Here is a 20,265-nt window from a genome sequence, read left to right on the forward strand (position 1 = left end):
CAGCCATACATTTCCTTTAAAAGCTCACTGCTCCAGCCATACATGTCCTTTAAAGGCTCACTGCTGCCACCTGCTAGTGGCCCCTGTGCATCAAATAAGCTCAGGGCAAAGACTCTCTCAGTTCATTGATCAAAGCTCTTACGCCTGAATTATTATGAAGGAATAGTAAACAGATAGTTGGATGTTAGCAAACCAAATGATTTCACTTCATGCTTTCACTGGCCTCTCAACATCATAGGCCTACATCATTGAGTAATCCAGAAACTAACACATGAAAGCAATATTGGGGGCCTCTTGATTTGCTTTATTATATAAAATTCAAAAACATAAAAAACCCTAAAGACATCATTGCGTTACACTAGTTTGCTTTATTGTCCACAGCTATATAAATCAGCTGTGTTAACAGGTGGCATGGTAGGCCTACGGGTTAATGCAACTTCACATGTGTAGCCTATTTATTAAGTATATATACTCTTTTGATCCCGTGAGGTAAATTTGGTCTCTGCATTTATCCCAATCCGTGAATTAGTGAAATACACAGCACACAGTGAGGTGAAGCACACACTAATCCCGGCACGATGAGCTGCCTGCAACAACAGCGGCGCTCCGGGAGCAGTGAGGGGTTAGGTGCTTGCTCAAGGGCACTTCAGCCGTGCCTACTGATCGGGGTTCGAACCGGCAACCCTCCGGTTACAAGTCCTAAGCGCTAACCAGTAGGCCTCTATTAGTCTTCTTTGTTTAGAGATTTTGTTGAAACCTGTGAGTGTTATTCATATAAAACACGTCTTCAATCGTCAGTCGATTTTTCAAAGAATATTTTAGCTTCCTCTTGACCATTACAGTAAGCGAACTGCAAAACATAGGACTTTTATTTTGGTAGTGTTTTTCAGTAGCCATGACGTAGTCGGGAAGCTGTGCTTGTCGTGTACGGCTCGGAGTAGCAGGCGGGTCACCCCTTGGAGTGTAAGGGGTGCAGGAGAAGACTGTTAGGTAGCCTACTTGGGAGAAGATGGTTTTCAAACTTAAGTCTGGTTGTTGTGGCATCTCTCCTCAATGTGAGGCACCTATACGCTGAACAAATATTTGCACGTAACCTACTCTAGCATAGCCGAAATAGCGACATGGCAATGACACCATCGGTCACTGAAGACGGTGAGTTTAATTCTTGTTCACAAATCAGATTCATAGTGCTGCCCAACTCAACTCAATATAAAATGCTGGAACTTACGTATTCCACCTGGTGTCTAACATCGCTTTCGATAAAAAAAAATGAGCTCACGTTAGGTTAGTTCTGTCGCGGAGCCATGCAGGTAGGATGAGCCGAGCTGTGCAGGAGTGACGTGTGTTGTCAGTGTCAGATCAGAGAATCTACGCGGGTTCATCGCGTGGCCACATGTAGTCTAGTGCAGTGTTTCTCAAAGTGTGGTCCGGGGACCACTGGTGGTCCGCAAGCTATCCCAAGTGGTCCGCGAGCAGACGTGGTAAAAAACAATATAGATGAGTTGTTTGCAATATTGAACCAACTTCCAAACAGTTCTGCAACACTGCCTATGTAAGCTATGCCAATTTAAATCATATGAATCCTCTAAAACAATAAGCAAGGTGCAAAGACAATTAGCAAGGTGGTTCAGTGAGTAGGCCTATTGTGTCTATTATTAGCTAGGTGGTCCATGAGTTTTTTTTTACTGGTTAAGTGGTCCTTGGTCTGAAAAAGTTTGAGAAACACTGGTCTAGTGTAACAATGTTACACAAATGGCGTGTCTGCTTCGCTACACATCGCCGTCCTCAGCAGGGTTGGGCCATTTCTATGCTTAAAAGGCTTACTGTGTGGCAACGTCTTGGTGTAGGAGCATAATCCTGGTCTCAAATAACAGGTAACACTTAAGTTTCTTGTAGACTATTTGGATTGCATGTCAGGGGTTCTGATATAGAATGACTACACAGAATATGGAATAATTACACAAAACAAGTCTCTACTTTTGCCTTTTCTTTGTTGGTTCAATGGGTGTGTATAAGATGGAGTATACATCTGCACAACTAATATTGGATAAAACATCATGAATATTTAATTTCTATAGATTCCTGTGAATATTTCAAGACCCAATATGCTACATCTACTAAGATACACTGCAGCTAGATACCCTACCATGTGTGTGAATAAGAGTTCTAATTTTAATAGTAATGTGTGTTGTACCACATGTCTTTTGTTCCTCAGGAAAAGACCAGGGGAAGACTCCCAGCAGTGCGGAGCCAGTGGTGGAGAACGACTCTGACAACAAGAGAGGTGCGATGAGAATGTGTGTGTGTGTACGTGTGCGTGTGTACGTGTGCGTGTGTGCAGGGGCGTAGCACAAGATCCTGGACCCCTGCATAGGCAGTCCAGATGGGCCCCCATGTTCCTCAACCCAGGTAAAATCAAATTTATTCCAGACTTTTCAAGGGGCCTCTATCCCCTTGGGCCCCTTTAATCAGTAGTGGTTTTACCCCCAGTCCTCTCTCCCCTTGGGCACCTTTAATCAGTAGTGGTTTTACCCCCAGTCCTCTCTCCCCTTGGGCCCCTTTAATCAGTAGTGGTTTTACCCCCAGTCCTCTCTCCCCTTGGGCCCCTATAATCAGTAGTGGTTTTAGCCCCAGTCCGACGCCCCTGCGTGTGTGTGTGGGTGTGTCAGTGGTGGGGAGCGATGACTGACAACATGATAAGTGAAATGGGAGGAAAGGGATCGACTGGGTGTGAAGAGGATGTGTGTGTTGTGGGGATGTGTGTAAGGATGTGTGTAGGGATGTGTGTGTTGTAGGGATGTGTGTGTAGGGATGTGTGTGTTGTAGGGATGGCGAAAATAAAAAATGTTCTTGACCGACCACCGAGCCTCATTATCCGGTTGAAATCGGTTAACCGATTAGTTTAAAATATGCTACGCTATTTGAAATAACAGCCATTTCGAGCCGTGCCTGCAATTTCACAACTCTGCCTCCCGCTCACACACACACACTGCCCCCCCGCTCACACACACACTGCCCCGCGCTGCCCTTCCACTCACGTCACTTTTTTTAAATCCCCTACAGCGCGAAACATGAGTCCCGCAAATGCGGTGCCAAGGAGCGACATATGGCTCCTTAGTTTCAAAATGATTTGGGTACAGGGTGATCACGTTGAAAATAAAGGTGTTTGTTGAGTGTTAGAAGCTCATTTGAAACATTGCCGCGGCTCATTTAAGAAAATAACAGCTCCGAAGAGACGCCACTTTAGTTTGAGGTAGTGCTAACAATAATAAAGAAAGATGATGATCATCATCACATTATCTGTTACCATTGATGATCCTTGTGTAGCCTGACGAGCCAGACCCATATTAAAATGTAGGGTCTGGGCACTCACCGTTCGCAGTGCTCAGTCCGAGGGGCGGGATAATCAGTTGTCTTTCAAATTCCCTCTGCACGCAATAGGACAGCGGCAGCGCTTATGAGTGCCATGCTTTCCACCAGCCGGAGCTAGTTGGCTAGTTCAAACGTTTGCCAACTTAATAAAAGCTTAACTCGTCACACTGTTCGCCAACAGCAACATCCATCTTATTTGTTTTCAAGTGGCAGGGAATTCAAGCCAAACCATTGCAACTCTGCCATCAATCATAATTTCATTGGCCTGATTAAGTTTCGATTTCTGGAGCTCACAAGCCAACGGAGAGTTGCTAGACTAGCCCTGGTAGCAAATGTAATTTGCTGCCGATAGGGGCGCGTCTAGATTTCTAGGCTACATCTTGTGTGGAATGTAGATGTAATGTATTTCCAAATTTAAGCCCATCTTATGTGAAATGTAGATGTAATGTATTTCCAAATCTAAGCCCATCTTGTGCAGAATGTTGCCTAACACGATAAAACCAATGGATAAAACAGGCACCTTCAGAATGCAGACATCCCAACTTGCAAAAAGTCATTTCAGGGAGGCATCACAGGGCTCTACAGTGCGCCCATTTCACTCGCACATGCGAAAGTAAAATGATTGGCGTATGAAAGTGCAAAAAATATATTTAGAAGCACTGGTGCTAATTACTTCTAACCATGTCAATGTTTGTCTACAAAATACACCGCAACATCGAGAAACATTACTGGTGCAAACCATAGAATCACGTCGCGAATGCAGCATAAAAACTACACCTCCCATCAACGTTAGCAGTTTCGCGTTGTGACTCGCTAGTCGCTTCTATCAAATCCAAGAGCGCGCAGAAAAAGCGGAAAGTTAACCAGCCAAGATGCAAAGATTGAAGAAATTAGTTCTTCTATCCACCGAATTCATCGGATATAGGAGGAACATGATGAGATTCTGAGAATGCAGTGAGAAAAGGAAAGGTAACCTAACAAGCCTTTTAGCACAGTTGACGTATTGGCTGCAATATGCAAATAGTTGTAGCGAAAAGGCACAAAAGTAGCCTCCCGTAATAGTCCCATTTTATTCAAAGGTAGAACGCTACTGACAACTCCAGGCTTCCACGCATTCTTGTTTGTTTACACTGAATACAAGCTGAAGTGCAAAACGAAAGTAGGCCTAACGTTTGCCTAACTGCCCCCATCAATGCAGATATTTCAAATAAAAAATAAAAGTATAAAAAAAAATATATCCTTGATTAGACTATGTTGAGTGACTGTTTTAGTAGTAGTATTCAGTATGCAGTCAGATAGGTTACCATAGGCATATTTGGATTAGCTATGGATGGATTGGATGGATTCTCAAATAAATAAATTAGCCTACATTTGGCAGGATACTTGATATACAGGCTGAATGCAAATATGGCAATGTATTATATTATTTTACATAAACAAATTGTAGGAAAAAAGAACAGACTGAAAATAAAGTAGATTTAAAATCCTGTTTCCTGTAGCCTAAATGTTGTCAGTCATTCTTAATCTTCGCAATTGGTGCACTGGCATGTTTAACTGTTAGCTGCAGTGTAATGTTAGATTATGTGTAAGTTAAGTACAGAACTGACTGTGCGCCCAAATTTTTGTCTGTGCTCCTAAATTTTTTAACTTGGGCGCACAAGTGCTCCTGGAAAAAAATGTTAGTGTAGAACCCTGCATCACGAAGCCCCCCCAAAAAAAGAAAAAATAGAAATAGAATAGAAATTGTGAAAATAAAATATGTAGATTTTGGTAGTTTGGTCTTTTCATGTAGCCTTGGCAACTAGCCATCTAGTAGGCTATAGGCCTGAATAATATGCACATGAATTGACACTTGTTAAACTCACCTCAACATGTCTTTTGCAATCATTTAACCCGCTGTGGGCAATGCTAAAGTCACTGTTTACAAACAGTGCAGCGTGCAAGACTAGGTCCATCATTATGTTTTACTCTTATGAGACAAGGGTAGCCTACACTTTGAAATGGGTCTTACATTTTCCTTTTTTTGAGGCACTGACTCTACCATGACGCTCCTGTTTCTACTGAACTGATTAATTAAGTTCGGGAGAAAAGACCTAAAAGCCCGCCTACACTGAAAACTGATTGGTTGATTTAGCGAAACAGGCCAATCAGGATGCTCTCTGTCTTTAATGCGCTCAGACACACACGCACCACCTCTCTCTCTCTCTCTCCCTCGTGTAGCTACACTCAGATGCACACGCAGCGGTTCGCATGCCTTTCTTGATCGCTCACTCTAGATTCCGGGAAATTTGATCTAATTTGCGGGCGTCAGGGAGCCGCTATCAATATGCGGGAGACTCCCGGAACTTCCGGGAGACTTGGGATGTCTGAGAATGCGTAAAAGATGCACCAGCCAAGACAGGTCTAACTCACTTTGTACCTTCTAATATTGGACAGAACAACTCTTTTGTATAATTAATATTATTTTTATTTTTTTTTTTTCAAAAGACAAGTGTCAACTTCTGTTAAGGGCAACATCTCCTAAACCATAACAGACAATGGCCAACATGGCCTACAGTTATTCTTAAGAATAACATTAAATAAACAAAAAATGATTTTAATCTATGAACGAGAATACTGTAGCCAACAAACAGCTCACAGACAGGTGTTAAGGGTTAGGCCGCCGCCTAATTATTAAAACATAACATACCGGTTTGGCCATTAGTTATTTTTGGAAAATAAATTAACGAAAAGCAAGTTAAATAGAGAGTGGCCTACAAAATAGACTGTGAAAATCTTTAATGAATGCGTAAAAGACGCCTTAACTTATTTTTCTCAGGTGTCAAGGGTTAGGCCCTAACCACTCTTACATAACAGAAAATATTGGCCTACCCCACTCCGAGTCAGTCACTTATTTTTATTCAAGAACACAAGCATGTCTACATGCTCTGGAGTCAAGCGGATACGCAGTGGATTAACCACTGGATCTGTGCCACCGGCTGCGCTGTAATCATGTCCCAGTAGCAGACTCATTGCACTCTCCTTGTGGCTGGCTCCACTGGCTGGACCCACCATGGATCGTTGTAGTCAACCTGTAACGAACAATACAGCTCAACTAATGTCTATAATTAATTCATTCCTAACACTCGATATTTCGAATTGTACCCTCCTTAACACCCAATAGGCCTATAGCCTGACTATGTGTAGTGTATGATGAATAAATTATAAATAAAAAAAACGATTACTCCTAAAGACAAAATTATAACCTACCTCCATGCGTTCACTCAATGACTGTTGAACAGTGGCCTTGAACTCCGCTACCCGAGGCCTGTCATCGGTAGCGATGGCCATGTGCTTATTAATGATGCTGAAGGAGATGGGGTACATGTAGGAGATCGACACGGTCTTCTCAGAAGACATGATAGTGGTTGCACATTGAGGGTAGCCTGGGTGTTCCCATGCTGCCTTGCGCGCGATTTGATTCACGCTGCTAAGGCAGCCTGGAGACCATGGAGCAAATTTTCGCCTGAGATAGGGAACCAATCACAGAACAGGGGGGAAGGCAAGACGATGATGAGCTATGCACAGACGCATTTGATAGACATCCGTGGCACCCAATAAACGGATCTGGGCATTTTTTTCAAATACGAGAAAATGAACGTTTGGTTCCCAGACCACGTCTCATTGAGAAGTGGTGGCGCTAGCCAGGCTACATTGAGGGTTTCCAGGACAGGTTTAAGATCTGCCATTATTGCCCAGTATTTGTCCTTGTGCTCGAGAATTCTGGCATCTGCCCATCGCTGTTCAAACATGTCGAACACCGAATTCCATCCAGTTTTGCAGGACTGGATGAGCTTATGTTTGGGGAGCTGAATCTGTTCTTGTTTGGCCTCGAGTGCTTTGCAGGCTACAGTGCTGTGATTGAAATGGCGAACTAGTTTGCCGGCTGCAGATATAACTTTATACACAAACAGCTTCAATGAGTCATTGATCGCCAGTTGTAGTGTATGGGCGAAACACGCAACTGATACCCAGTCCACCCTTTCAGGAATGTTGGCAGCCACTATGTTGCTTGCTTGGTCGTGGACACATGCGACCACTGTTCCTGTCATTCCCCAGGCATCTAATGCTTCGTTTAGTGTTGCAGCCAAATCAAATACATTTTTTAAAAAGTATCGTAAATATACATTTAGTCTGCATCACGCCCCATTTTAGCGGAAAACAAGTTAACATTATATCATTGATTCCAATGGAAAAGACAACTAGTATCACACTTAGACGTTACATCTAGTTATTAATTCACAGGAAATTCAATCATTTTACTAACACGGCAGTTATGAAGAATTTTGTGCATGCAACTTACTCATGTCGAAACTATGTACATTATCAACCTAATTTGTTTGTAATACCCCAATGTTGAGGACAAATTTAGCACGTAGCTACACTTACCATAATATCCCATATAAAATGGTTAGCTTGCTAGCTAGCTAACTGTGGAACTTCAGTATAACATAGCCAATTATCTCATATTACAAGTGATAGAATGAATGTGTGACTTATGTTTAGTCGATGTCATGTTAAGTTAAGCATGTCAAGTTAAGCTTGCTGAACTTAGTGTATAGTAAGCCACAGGCAGTTTGACTGTGCCTACATTCATGACATTTGTGCCTAAACTGGAAAGAGCAAAAAATAGGAACATAATGGTCACATTAATCCCATATACACACAGATAACTCTTACACCAACCTTATTTTGTGCCTTTCAAGATTTAGTAAGTATAACAGCAAAGCTACACCAGGCGCGTAACTGAAGCGCTCCATTCGCGAGGCATAAAATCCAGATGAATGGTCTGTTTTTTTCTAACGTACGCGCCACTATCACGTCTGGTGTAACTACTTCCATTGATTAAAGTGGAAGCTAATTGTTGCAGCAGACGCAATGCGAACGGAACGCTTCAGTTACGTACCTGGTGTAGCTCAGCCCTAAGCCCTTTTCGCTCCCCACTTCGATGCAGCATAGGATTACATTATATCTAGTGCTGTCAGTTAAACGCGTTATTAACGGCGTTAACGTAAACCTATTTTAACGGCGTCAATTTTTTTAGATTCAAGATTCTTCTTTTTGGTGTAACAAACTTTGTAGTTTTTTCACATGCTGTTGCAACAACTAGTAACGTTAGAACAACTACAACACCACACCGGATCTAGCTAGACCGGAAACTAAACAATAAGCACTGACGAATGGAATGGAACAGTGTATGTGCTGCACGTACACGCCCCTTTTTAGGGGAAAGATGACTGATGAATGGAAATCTATGATGCATCAAAGTGGGGAGCGAAAAGGGCTTATAGTAAACTTACTAAATCTTGAAACAAACGTGAATAAAAGGCACAAAATAAGGTTGGTGTAAGAGTTATCTCTGTGTTTATGGGATTAATGTGACCATGTTCCTATGTTTTGCTCTTTCCAGTTTACTAACAGGAGTGTCACGAATGTATCGATAGGCACAGTCAAACTGCCCGTAGCAAGCTTAACCCTTTAGGCGCCAGAGGTTTTTTTCCGAAACGTTCGATTTTGACATCTTCATTTCAAAAGGCTATATCTTAAAAGTGAGAGACTTCATGTCAATTAGAGAAATATTAAGGATGACCCAAAGTTTATGTAGAGATTAAATGTTTATATCTATTTGCATATTATGACGTCATATGGGGGCGGCCATCTTGGATTATAGAATTTTCATGAAAAGTTGCATGTTTGAATGATAAAATGCACCACTTCTTTCCCCCCAAAATGTCCCTCACCTTCTGTATGCTATATTGCACAATACTGATTGCTCAGGTAAATAGTAAGTAGTAAACAAACTGTGTAAATCATTACTAATAAATGGCAGAAACAAACCTAATGCATGTAGCGGTAGGCTGGCCTTTTGCTGTAGAGATTTTCCATTTTCTACATACAGTAGGCACTCTGATTCCATGTATGGGGCACATATATATTATTCAGATGACACACAAACACAAGTAGACAAGACCTGTTTAGTTCAAAAGCTTGCCACGGCAAGGCACAGATCAAGAGTGAGATGACGAGACAAGACAAGAGACAATGTTAGTATTTTTTTTCTTTTTGTTGTTTTTTTCTCACACACATCACAAGGACATGAACACACAAAAAAGAACACAGTGTATGTCCTAAATGGTCAGGGAAATGGATAGCAAATCAACAGTGTAAATCATTACTAATAAATGGCTGACATTTTTTTTTTTTTTTATGTAGCAGGCCTTTTGCTGTAGAGGTAATGACTCCCTATCCCTATCCATACAGGGCCGGCATTCCCATCATCTTGTGATAGACTATGCATGGCCTAATGGCTCCCCTGCCCCGTGTCACCACCTCTGCGAGCAGCATGGCCAGCTCTGCCTTTGTATACCGAAAGTGGGAGAGAATTTGCGCAGCTCGACTAGGCCTACTGTCATTCTCATTGCGACTCCCACACTGCCTCTACGCTCCCCATAACTGTCCTATGAGCACTTCGACCTCGTCTAACATACCCAGTGGCATTAGACAAAGGCTCCACCACGTTACTGTCGCCGCGATTGTGGAGAGGCACACGTTCAGAAGACAGAAGCTAGCGCTACATGGGCATTAGGCTACCTCCAGCCTCGTTCGCCACACCACTAACACCCTGCTAACTTCCCGATGAACACTCCGACCCCGTGAAACATTATTCCCACCACTGACATTGGGCAAAAGATTCAATGTTTGTGCTTGGTGTAAGCTAAACTCTCACTTTGTCCAGCTGCATCATTGCAAGGCAAGGACGCATCTGAAGCCTCACTAAACGAATCACCGTCATTTTCTGAAGAATCAGGGTCCGCGAATAGAAGACCAAACACTTCATTTCGGGTAAACGTTTTTGATGCCATTAGACGATAATCTAATGCAAATACTCGCTGACGTTGACAATATCGCTCTGATAAAGTAGCTCACACGCACACTAGCTCCGGTATTGCACGCACTGATTCAATGCGAAACAGCTCGAAAGTTTTGTTTAAAGCATGACCATTTTTAGACTCGGGGATGACGTATGACATGTCTGCCATCTAGTGGAGTGGAGGTCAAACGAAATATGACACCCTATTTGACTAAATCGGCCGTTTTATTCAGTACCGCATCTTGTCGAGTAAACTCGACCGTGGCGCCTAGAGGGTTAACTTTACATGTCATAACATCAACTAAACATAAGTCACACATTCATTCTATCACTTGTAATATGAACGTAGCCTATTTCCTACAACTAGGTGAGATAATTTGCTACGTTATACTGAAGTTCCACAGTTAGCTAACTAGCAAGCCAACCGTTTTGCACGGAATATTATGGTAAGTGTAGCTACATGCTAAATGTGTACAATACATGGGGTATTGCAAACGAATTAGGTTGGTAATGTACATAGTTTCACCATGAGCAAGTTACATAAACATAATTCTTCATAACTGCCGTGTTGGTAAAATGATTGAATGTCCTGTGAATTTAACTAGATGTAACGTCAACGTGTGATTACTAGCTATCTTTCCCATTGGATCAATGATATAATGTTAACATGTTTTCCGCTAAAATGGGGCGTGATGCAGATTAAATGTATCTTTATGATGATGCTACCGCTAGTAGGCTACGTGAAAGGCATGCTGCACACACTTGGTGGGGCTTACGAGCCGGCCAAAGAGTAGTAGCCTAGGCTGACGCATTAGTTGTGTGCCGCCAAAGATTTTATCACCGTCACTTGTTCTGTTATCAACATTCCTCTTTGGCTGCTACTATTTGCGATGCACTCTGCTTTCGACATTCATTTACATTAGATTCCATTCTTTTCAATACAACTCCCTGCCGCCGTGTAAATCACGATTCAGTTATATTTGGTCGACGCTGCTCCATAAAATCCATTGTTCATCCAGTGTTTGCCTGTTAAAAACTTCGGCGTTGATGTGTGTGGCAAGTGACAGTGCACCATAGACTGTAGGCCTATAAAATGAAAGGCCTTGAATTTCCCCTGGGGATCAATAAAGTATCTATCTATTTATCTAAATGGCAATGCACTCATGTTGAAAAGTTCCTTATTTTCAACTGAACTCAAAGATAATGAATATAGTATGAATATAATATTTTCTGTTTGTTATGCCCTTTATAATGTGTGTAGGCCTACATTTTGTACATGCACTTCTGCGGGAGCATTTATTTCAGTTTATATCAGCTATATTTCTGAAGAATATATTGTGTTGCCTCAGGTCTGCTGCACATCTTTTGAAATTTGATTTGAAATAATCAAATAGACCTACGTCTTAGTTAAAGTAACTTGCTTTGCTTTCATTTGAATCCCAATCAAGATACACAATAATTGCTTTATTGTTAATATGGACTCCTGAAAAGTACAGAAATGCTAAATAATAGAATTTTAATCATATGATAAAATACGTGATTAACTATAGGAATTCAGCGATTAATCGTGATTAAAATTTTTAATCGTTTGACAGCACTAATTATATCCAAAGAGTCATCTTTCCCCTGAAAGGGGGTGTGTACTTGCAGCACATACAATGTTCCATTCCATTCGTCAGTGCGTATTGTTTAGTTTCTGGTCTAGCTAGATCCGGTATGGTGTTGTAGTTGTTCTAACGTTACTAGTTGTTGCAACTGCATGTGAAAAAACTACAAAGTTTGTTACACCAAAAAGAACGTTGCAATAGAAAAATTGACGCCGTTAAAATAGGTTTACGTTAACTCCGTTAATAACACATTTAACTGACAACACTAATGTATATAAATGCAGTCCCTCTACCCTCCCTCACTCTATAGACCTCTGAAGTTTGCCTACAAAAAAGCTACCATCTTTGCCCATATAAGGAGATCCAGTATCCAGAGATTTTTCCTATAGGAAAATAACATGGGGATTTGGAATTATCACACCTGTTCTACCAGAAAGACTCAGTAGACAGAATAGAATCAGTTAACAATTTAATTAGTAAAGGAACGGCTTGGATGCAAGCATGATAGAGTCCTGAATAGATAACAGTCTTTGGCGTAGGCCCGTCACCGGATCCGTCCAGCGATGAGAGGATCTCGCCTCCTGCCGATGGATGAAGGCAGGGCGGGAGCCTACCCCCCAAAAGGATGAGTGATGCCCGCCAGGGCGGTGACTCAGTAATCTGGTTCTGAGAGGAGCAGAGACATTAGTATACATACAAGATGAATTAAACAGCATGACTGGGCCGGGGTGAAGACGTTGTGCCAGGGCGCCGACAGAATTTTAAAGTAGCTAGGTGTTAACCATAAACCTAGGGTTGTAGTGGGGCCCGCAGCATGCTTTTCGCTTTTAGTGGGATTTAGAAGCTTGACGAGCTGGGCAACCAGCGCCTAGGGCAACCTAGACCAATGCGCGCGGCGGGCAACCGGGCGTCCCAGGGCAACCTGGACCATAAGCACTTCACGATCTGCCCAGTGACTAGCAAGCTAGTACATCGTGACGAGCCAGGCCACCGCATCCAGAGCAACCTGGACTTTAGTGTTTATGCGAAGCTGGGCAACCAGCGTCTAGGGCAACCTAGACCCACGAGGCGTGCGGGCTACCGGCGCCCAAGGCAACCTGGACCATTAGCTGGGCAACCAGCCGCCTAGGGCAACCTAGACCAACGTGACGGCGGGCGACCGGCATCCAGAGCAACCTGGACCGAACTGGCAACCAGCGCCTAGGGCAACCTAGACGAAGGCCACGAAGCCGGGCAAACCGGGCGACGACGCGACCTGAACCATGAGCTGGGCAACCAGCGTCTAGGGCAACCTAGACAGACATGACGGCGGGCAACCGCATCCAGGGCCACCTGGACCAAACTGGGCAACCAGCGTCTAGGGCAACCTAGACGCGGCGCCATGAGCGGGCAACCAGCGCCCAAGGCAACCTGGACAGTGAGCTGGGCAACCAGCGCCTAGGGCAACCTAGACCAACGTGGCGGCGGGCGACCGGCATCCAGGGCAACCTGGACCGAACTGGGCAACCAGCGTCTAGGGCAACCTAGACGAAGGCCACGAGCCGGGCAACCGGCGTGCGGTCGCGACCTGAACCATGAGCTGGTCAACCAGTGTATGGGGCAACCCTAGACCGATGTGATGGCGGGTGACCGCATCCAGGGCAACCTGGACCAAACTGGGCAACCAGTGTCTAGGGCAACCTAGGCGTGCATCACGAGCCGGGCGAACGGCGAGAAGTGACCTGAACCATAAGCGTCGAGCGAGCTGGGCAACCAGTGAAAGGGCAACATGCCCATGGCTGAGACTAAATCACCACAAGCTACCGCATGGTGGGCCCCAATATGTTTCAGCGATTAGTGCAAGGCTAATGCCAGAATTTAACCACCGCCACCAGGATTTGTGAAGGTAAAATGAGGTACCTGAGTTAACATGGGAGAGCAACTTCTGAGCATCGAAAATGTCAAGAGGAGTTAGTTTGATGCATCCTGATGGATGACGTGGATAGCCCTTTTTGGCCGGCAGTCTTGGCTACGCCGATGCGGAATGAGTGAGAAGTGAACCTCTTTGAAGAGAGGTTACATTTAAGCAGCACGTTAGCTAGATGGCTGCTGAAAATCAGGTAAAGTGTGAGCCGTAGTTTTAAGGTAGTGAAAGGGGACCAGGGAAGCAAAACATGGTTAGGGTTAAAAGGTTAAACATGATGTACTCAGGATCAATGCAGGGGAATAGAGCTTGTGGTTGCAGATGCTTGGGACCAGAGCAATGAGTTAGTTGATATGGGTGCTTGAGTATATTCGCATCAAAGTCATGTGGTTTAATATTTTGGATAGATAAGCATTATGACTAGTTTTGTAGAAGACTAGTGCTTGTGAAGCCAGATGTGTGTTCTGGTTCGATACCTCACCTGCAGCGGCTAGAGTGAGATGAATGCATTGAGCTGCAGACCCAAGGCCAAGATGGATGCGTGTGAGCTACACCTTAGCACCTGCTCTTGGAAAGCCCCCCAAAATAAGATGAGCAGCATCAGTAATGCGAGGGAAGCATGACCTTGCGACGTAGACAAAGGACTTCAGGACAATTCATGCCTCTATGTGACAGGAGGAAGAAACATATGTAACTGAAATATGATGAGACAACGAACAGATGAGTGCTGGGGTACCACCATGGTGCTTATGCATCTCAGAGTGCAGAGGAGCTCTGAGAATGACTTAACGCGAGCTTGCTATACCAGCTGCACCACTGTGGCAGGATAGTACAGTTTAGAACTGGCTGCTGGAGAGACAATGAGTAAAGGTAGCAATGAAGAGAGAATAAGCAATACATATCGCCCAACTGGATGCAGAAATTATATTAGTCATGCGCCAAGCACTGGCCCCTGAGTGAGTGGAGGGGTGTGCATTCACGTGACATTCCATGTGGCCAGGACATTTTTAATCAAAGCGACTGACAATGTACCCTGGGAATCCAGAGTTCTCACGGAAGCGTTTGCTCAGGGAGAGACTCGAGTCTGGCAAGGAGTATGATGCACGTAACTTTTGCCCCTTGCATCGCGGGGAACCAATATATGTGTAGCTGATATAGCGGGCCAGAGGCGATCTAAACAGATGACAGGCGTAGTGTCATCCAATTGCGTCGAAGTCCGAATCAGGCAGTTAACATTGACCGTGATAGCGGTATCCTGAACCATGAGCTGGGCAACCAGCGTCCAGGAAACCCAGACAGACATGACGGCCGGCAACCGCATCCAGGGCCACCTGGACCAAACTGGGCAACCAGCGTCTAGGGCAACCTAGGCGAAGGTCATGAGCCGGCAACCCGGCGCCCAAGGCAACCTGGACAGTGAGCTGGGCAACCAGCGTCTAGGGCAACCTAGACAGACATGACGGCCGGGCAACCGGCATCCAGGGTCACCTGGACCAAACTGGGCAACCAGCGTCTAGGGCAACCTAGACGAGCGTCATGAGCGGGCAACCCGGCGCCCAAGGCAACCTGGACGTCAAAGTCAGCGCATACTGAGAAGCAGAAGCAGTGTTAGGTGGTACATATTTAAAGAGCCCACTGAATTCCTATAGGCTAGCGCTGATTGAATGAGTGAATGATCAGATTGCAGGGCTTTCCCGAAAGTAGGCAACGCTAAGATTGGCTCCGTGTAAGCATGGGAGGAGTAAGCTACACTACGAGTCTTCCTAGTAGAACTTTCGCTGAAGCTATCATTTAAACTCTCGCGGGGACGAAGAAATCGGAAATGCAGACGTTTTCCCAAACACTTTTGTCCTCTGCCTTCGAGTGGATACTGTGATCTACGGTACGTGAAGGCAGCACACTTTAATTTTTGCTACCTCAGAGCTAACTCGCGATGCAACTTGCTACCTCAGAGCTAACTTGCGATGCAACTTGCCATTAAGTTAGTTAGCAAGTTAGCTCAAAAGGACAAAAAGGAGTGATAATTCAAAATCCCCAGATTATTTTCCCATAGGAAAAATTGCCTATACCGGATCTCAAAGATGGCAGCTTTGAGCTTCAGAAGTCTATTAAGGTTTTGCACCTACGTCATAATGTCATGTGACCGTTTGTTTACAACTAGAGTGGTAGGCAAGAATGGTAGGCAAGGCACTGCAGAGAGTGGTAGGCAAGCCTACAACAGTCGGGTTGCATAGGCTACACATAGTTACAAATAGCTTCAAAATTGAAATTTTAATATCAAATATTGACCGGGATGCCGACCACTTGTGTAGGCCCTAACAGTTGGTTTTACAATAAGAAGCAAAAAGGCAACGAACAACCGTTTAGCCTACCTATCCTCGTGGTTGTGGAGGATGATCGTTAGCAGCTGTGAAGTCTTTTATTCTCAAGATAGCCTAATGGTGTAGCCTACTGTCTACGAAGACGTAGGCTAAAATACAACTATCTGCAGTCATCCAAAAATGAATTGCCAGAGACAGGCTATGAAGGGAAAAAGTGCAGCATTTTAAACATGGCAAGATTATTTTTACCGGAACAGTTTGTTCTAATTTGTCTCGTGAAATACGTGCTTGTGGACATCAATCACCTATCTTCTGTCCTTCTATTTCAAGTTATCATGTGTGTCATTTGATTATATAATCACAACAAATGCTAATAAATGAAAACAGAATAGGCTTTTGTGCTATAGGCTAACGTTACAGGTCACTTAGGCTAACTCCCATTATGTCAAAATAAACTGATTTGATCCTAATAGTTTAGCGATCACACACAACAAACTTAACACAGCAACCTCAAACACTACTGTTGAACCTAGGCTACTGCTTCAGTCATGTAAGAAATAAGCAGTTTATGAATTATCTTTACCCGTTTAATCAAGTCCACATGACCAAAATAACAACATATTTAAAGGCTGAGCTAGCATAACAGCCCTAATATAGGCGATGCTGCAATGGATAACTAATAAAAGTTTCACACAATTATTGAACTTTATCACTCACATTCTGAGTTTTTCTGGGTGGTTATATATCCATGCAGATCGTCTTGGAATAAGCCATCGCTGTTATATGATATAATATGTTACAGGATTCATGACTAACGCCATTAATGTTATGATGCTGACTGACGCTGGCTATACCAGTAGCTTCTAGGCTACCGTTTTAAAGTCTACTGCCTACCAAAACCTGTCGCTGTTCAGTTGAAGTTAAATGATCAAATATTGTTTGATTTTGTGTCAGCTTTCAGAAGGAAGACATGTTCCTTTCTGGTCAAATTTCACAGCTTCTAAGAAAGGCTATCGTCTTCGTGTAAACCGAGTTTTGAACAGAGAAAAAAAGTTAGGCTACCATTAGGCTACATGCAGGTTTCTCGATACAGATCAATGCACCAAATCAGGGCGATTTTAGCTTAAACAACGTTCCTGTGACAGGCTATCAAATATTGAACAATGGGATAACGTTTCATCATCACCTTTATTGATGCCTGAAATGTTGACATTGCTGAAATACAGAAATGTAGCCTACTGAGAGGCAGCTGCAGACAACGATGTTCAATGGGTTCAACTTGTCCCTTGCCTACCAGCTGGATGTAAACAAAGTTATAGAACCTAGAATACGTCACATGAAAAACGTTAATATCCACCTCTCCAGGTTAGGATTTGGGTCAGAGGTCAATATCCATCTCTCGCTCCATCTCTCTCCTCCTCCAGGGCTCACTCTGGCCACTGGCGAGATAGACTGGGCGTGTCCGTGTCTGGGTGGCATGGCGACCGGGCCCTGTGGGGCGGAGTTTCGAGCAGCCTTCAGCTGCTTCCACTTCAGCCGTGTGGAGGTGAAGGGATCGGACTGCATGCCGCCTCTCCGAGACATGCAGGCCTGCTTCCGCCGTTTTCCGCACGCGTACCGGGACGAGCAGAATAAGAAACCCACAAGCCCACTCAACACAACAGCGTCCCCCACAAACCCACTCAACACAACAGCGTCCCCCACAAACCCACTCAACACAACAGCGTCCCCCACAAACCCACTCAACACTAAAGCATCCCTACAGAAACCCACTTAACACAACAACCAGACAACCTTTCATCTGTCCTTCTAGACACTTCAGGCCAACCCTCTACAGCTGTTAGGACAAGACATACCTATCTCTTGGATGTGCCTTTACACACACACACACACACACACACTCCTAAACATGCATGTACATAAACACAAGTACATGCTTATCCGACCATCCCTAACTTGCCTGTACATGGTATGGAATCATATGGACTCGATTAGGATGTTGAAAGTTCTGATCTGTGCCACATGGACTGTGAAATATCTATGATATCTATATCTATAATATCTCTATCTATTACTGATGTTTCACTATTTGTGTCTCCACATGCCTCAAGTCTTTTTTGGGCAAATCTACATCAACCATTGTTTTCATTTGACTTATTTTGTGTTTTGTGATTTTCTTCTGATGTTTTTTCATAAATGTTATTAATCTATGTATTAGTCTATATATGATATGTGTAGTGGATCTCTGAAAGGTTGTAGAATCCTCACCGAAGTTAAAGTCCAGTGGAGACTGTCCACACAGATGTTTGTATGGAAAATGTATTTGTAAATATAAATGATGAATAAATGTTGATGAATAAGTGTTTGTATGTGGCGTGAAGCTTGCCCTGATGGAGGAATTCTATTGCCCTGATGGAGGAATTATTCTGCCCTGGTGTAGGAATTATTTTGCCCTGATGGAGGAATTATATTGCCCTGATGGAGGAATTATATTGCCCTGGTGTAGGAATTATTTTGCCCTGATGGAGGAATTATATTGCCCTGGTGTAGGAATTATTTTGCCCTGATGGAGGAATTATATTGCCCTGGTGTAGGAATTATATTGCCCTGGTGTAGGAATTATTTTGCCCTGATGGAGGAATTATATTGCCTAGGTTCAGTTTTTTCACCTCTTTTTACCTTGTGCACTATCTGCCAAAACAATTTTACACCCAGTTTAGGGCTGAAACGATTCATCGAGTTACTCGAATAACTCAATCACAAAAATTACTCGAGGCAAAAACCCTGCCTCGAAGCCTCGTTAAATTCCTATGACGTGCACTATACAGTATGCGCAGGGATCTGATTTTTCCACACGGACCGTTGTTAAGGAAGCACACCACTAGCGCGTGAATCGTGATATGGCTGAGTCAAGATGTCCATAAATGGCAGAGAATGTCTAAAGTTTTCAAGTAAAGTTTTGGAATCATTACATACTCAAAAAGGAAAAGAACATGTATCTGAACCGAAAACATCCACTCCATGCTGTTTCACCAAGCGTCAATAAAGTAGGCTATCTATCAATCTATCTAGCCTATCTATCTATCTATCTATCTACGTAGCCTAGAGCCTACATTGATGTTGGCTGATTTTAATCACATACTGTATTTCTAGCGATTTCGTGATATAATGTTTATGTAATGGTGGTCAGGCGGTGAAGGGACTGAGACCAAAACTTGCTTTTCTCACTTTTATTCCTTTGGGAAAACCAAAACAACATATGCCTTCAGGTACTGGCGTACATAAAACAGCATCCAATGCAAAGCATAACGCTTCTGATAATTCTCTCTTTAAAATAACACAGAAAGAAACATTCCTACAGAAGCATACACCTTTAGCATACTAGACATTGATAAAATAAACTTAAAAAAAAATGCACAGGAAAATATTTCCTCATTCTATAACTACATATGCCTTCAGGCACTGGCGTACATAAAATAGCATCTGCGCAAGCAAAATAAAAGGAAGTACACTAAGTTGAATGGGCTATATTAGATGCATCATTCATATCATCACTGTCAGCCCATAAAATAGCATCTCTTAAAGCAAAAAATAAAAGGAAGTACACTAAGTTGAATGGGCTATATTAGATGCATCATTCATATCATCACTGTCAGCCCTACTAGAAAGGGAGACATGCAGCTAAGTCATGCACAAGAGGCAGCAATTTTACTGAGAGCATTTTGAACATTATTTAACTGTTGGCACTGGCACTTATAAACACTAAATGGGTAAATTGCAATACATGGGCTTAGTTTTGGAGCCAAATGTTGGTCATTTTACACCAATGTCATTTTCGTTATGCATTATTTGTTTTGCTTGTTTAAAAATGCAAAAAAAAAAAAAAAAAGGATTAATCGATCGATAAAGTGCTAGATTAATCGATTACAAAAAGAATCGATAGCTGCAGCCCTAACCCAGTGATTATGATATTGTCCCCATTGGTCCTAGTTTTAGTAAATGAAATGCAACGTTTTTTTCTCTTTCTATTAACTCAGCAGTTACTTGTTGAGACTCGGTGTCTGCCTGATTTTTCAGTTATCCACGTTTTACAATGTTGTACGTTGAAATCGTACAGTTTCACCTCTATGTTCCCCATGGCAGTAAACTCCT

General features: G+C 43.2%; 1 protein-coding gene across 2 annotated transcripts in view; it reads left to right on the forward strand.

Moving 5' to 3' along the window:
* Nucleotides 1-913: 913 nt before the first annotated feature.
* LOC125302547 (mitochondrial intermembrane space import and assembly protein 40-like) overlaps nucleotides 914-20,265 on the forward strand; it is a 34,861-nt gene continuing 15,509 nt past the window's right edge. Inside the window, exons 1-3 of one of the 2 annotated variants that reach the window (XM_048255787.1) lie at nucleotides 914-1,152; nucleotides 2,216-2,284; nucleotides 17,538-18,474. In XM_048255787.1, coding sequence (XP_048111744.1) covers nucleotides 1,122-1,152; nucleotides 2,216-2,284; nucleotides 17,538-17,890 — 453 coding nt within the window. In that variant the 5' untranslated portion in view covers nucleotides 914-1,121 and the 3' untranslated portion in view covers nucleotides 17,891-18,474. Of the gene's footprint in view, nucleotides 1,153-2,215; nucleotides 2,285-17,537; nucleotides 18,475-20,265 lie in introns of those variants that run through there. The other variant, XM_048255786.1, reaches the window with a different exon arrangement.

This window comes from Alosa alosa, chromosome 10 (assembly GCF_017589495.1).
Source record: "Alosa alosa isolate M-15738 ecotype Scorff River chromosome 10, AALO_Geno_1.1, whole genome shotgun sequence".
Lineage (NCBI taxonomy): Eukaryota > Metazoa > Chordata > Actinopteri > Clupeiformes > Clupeidae > Alosa > Alosa alosa.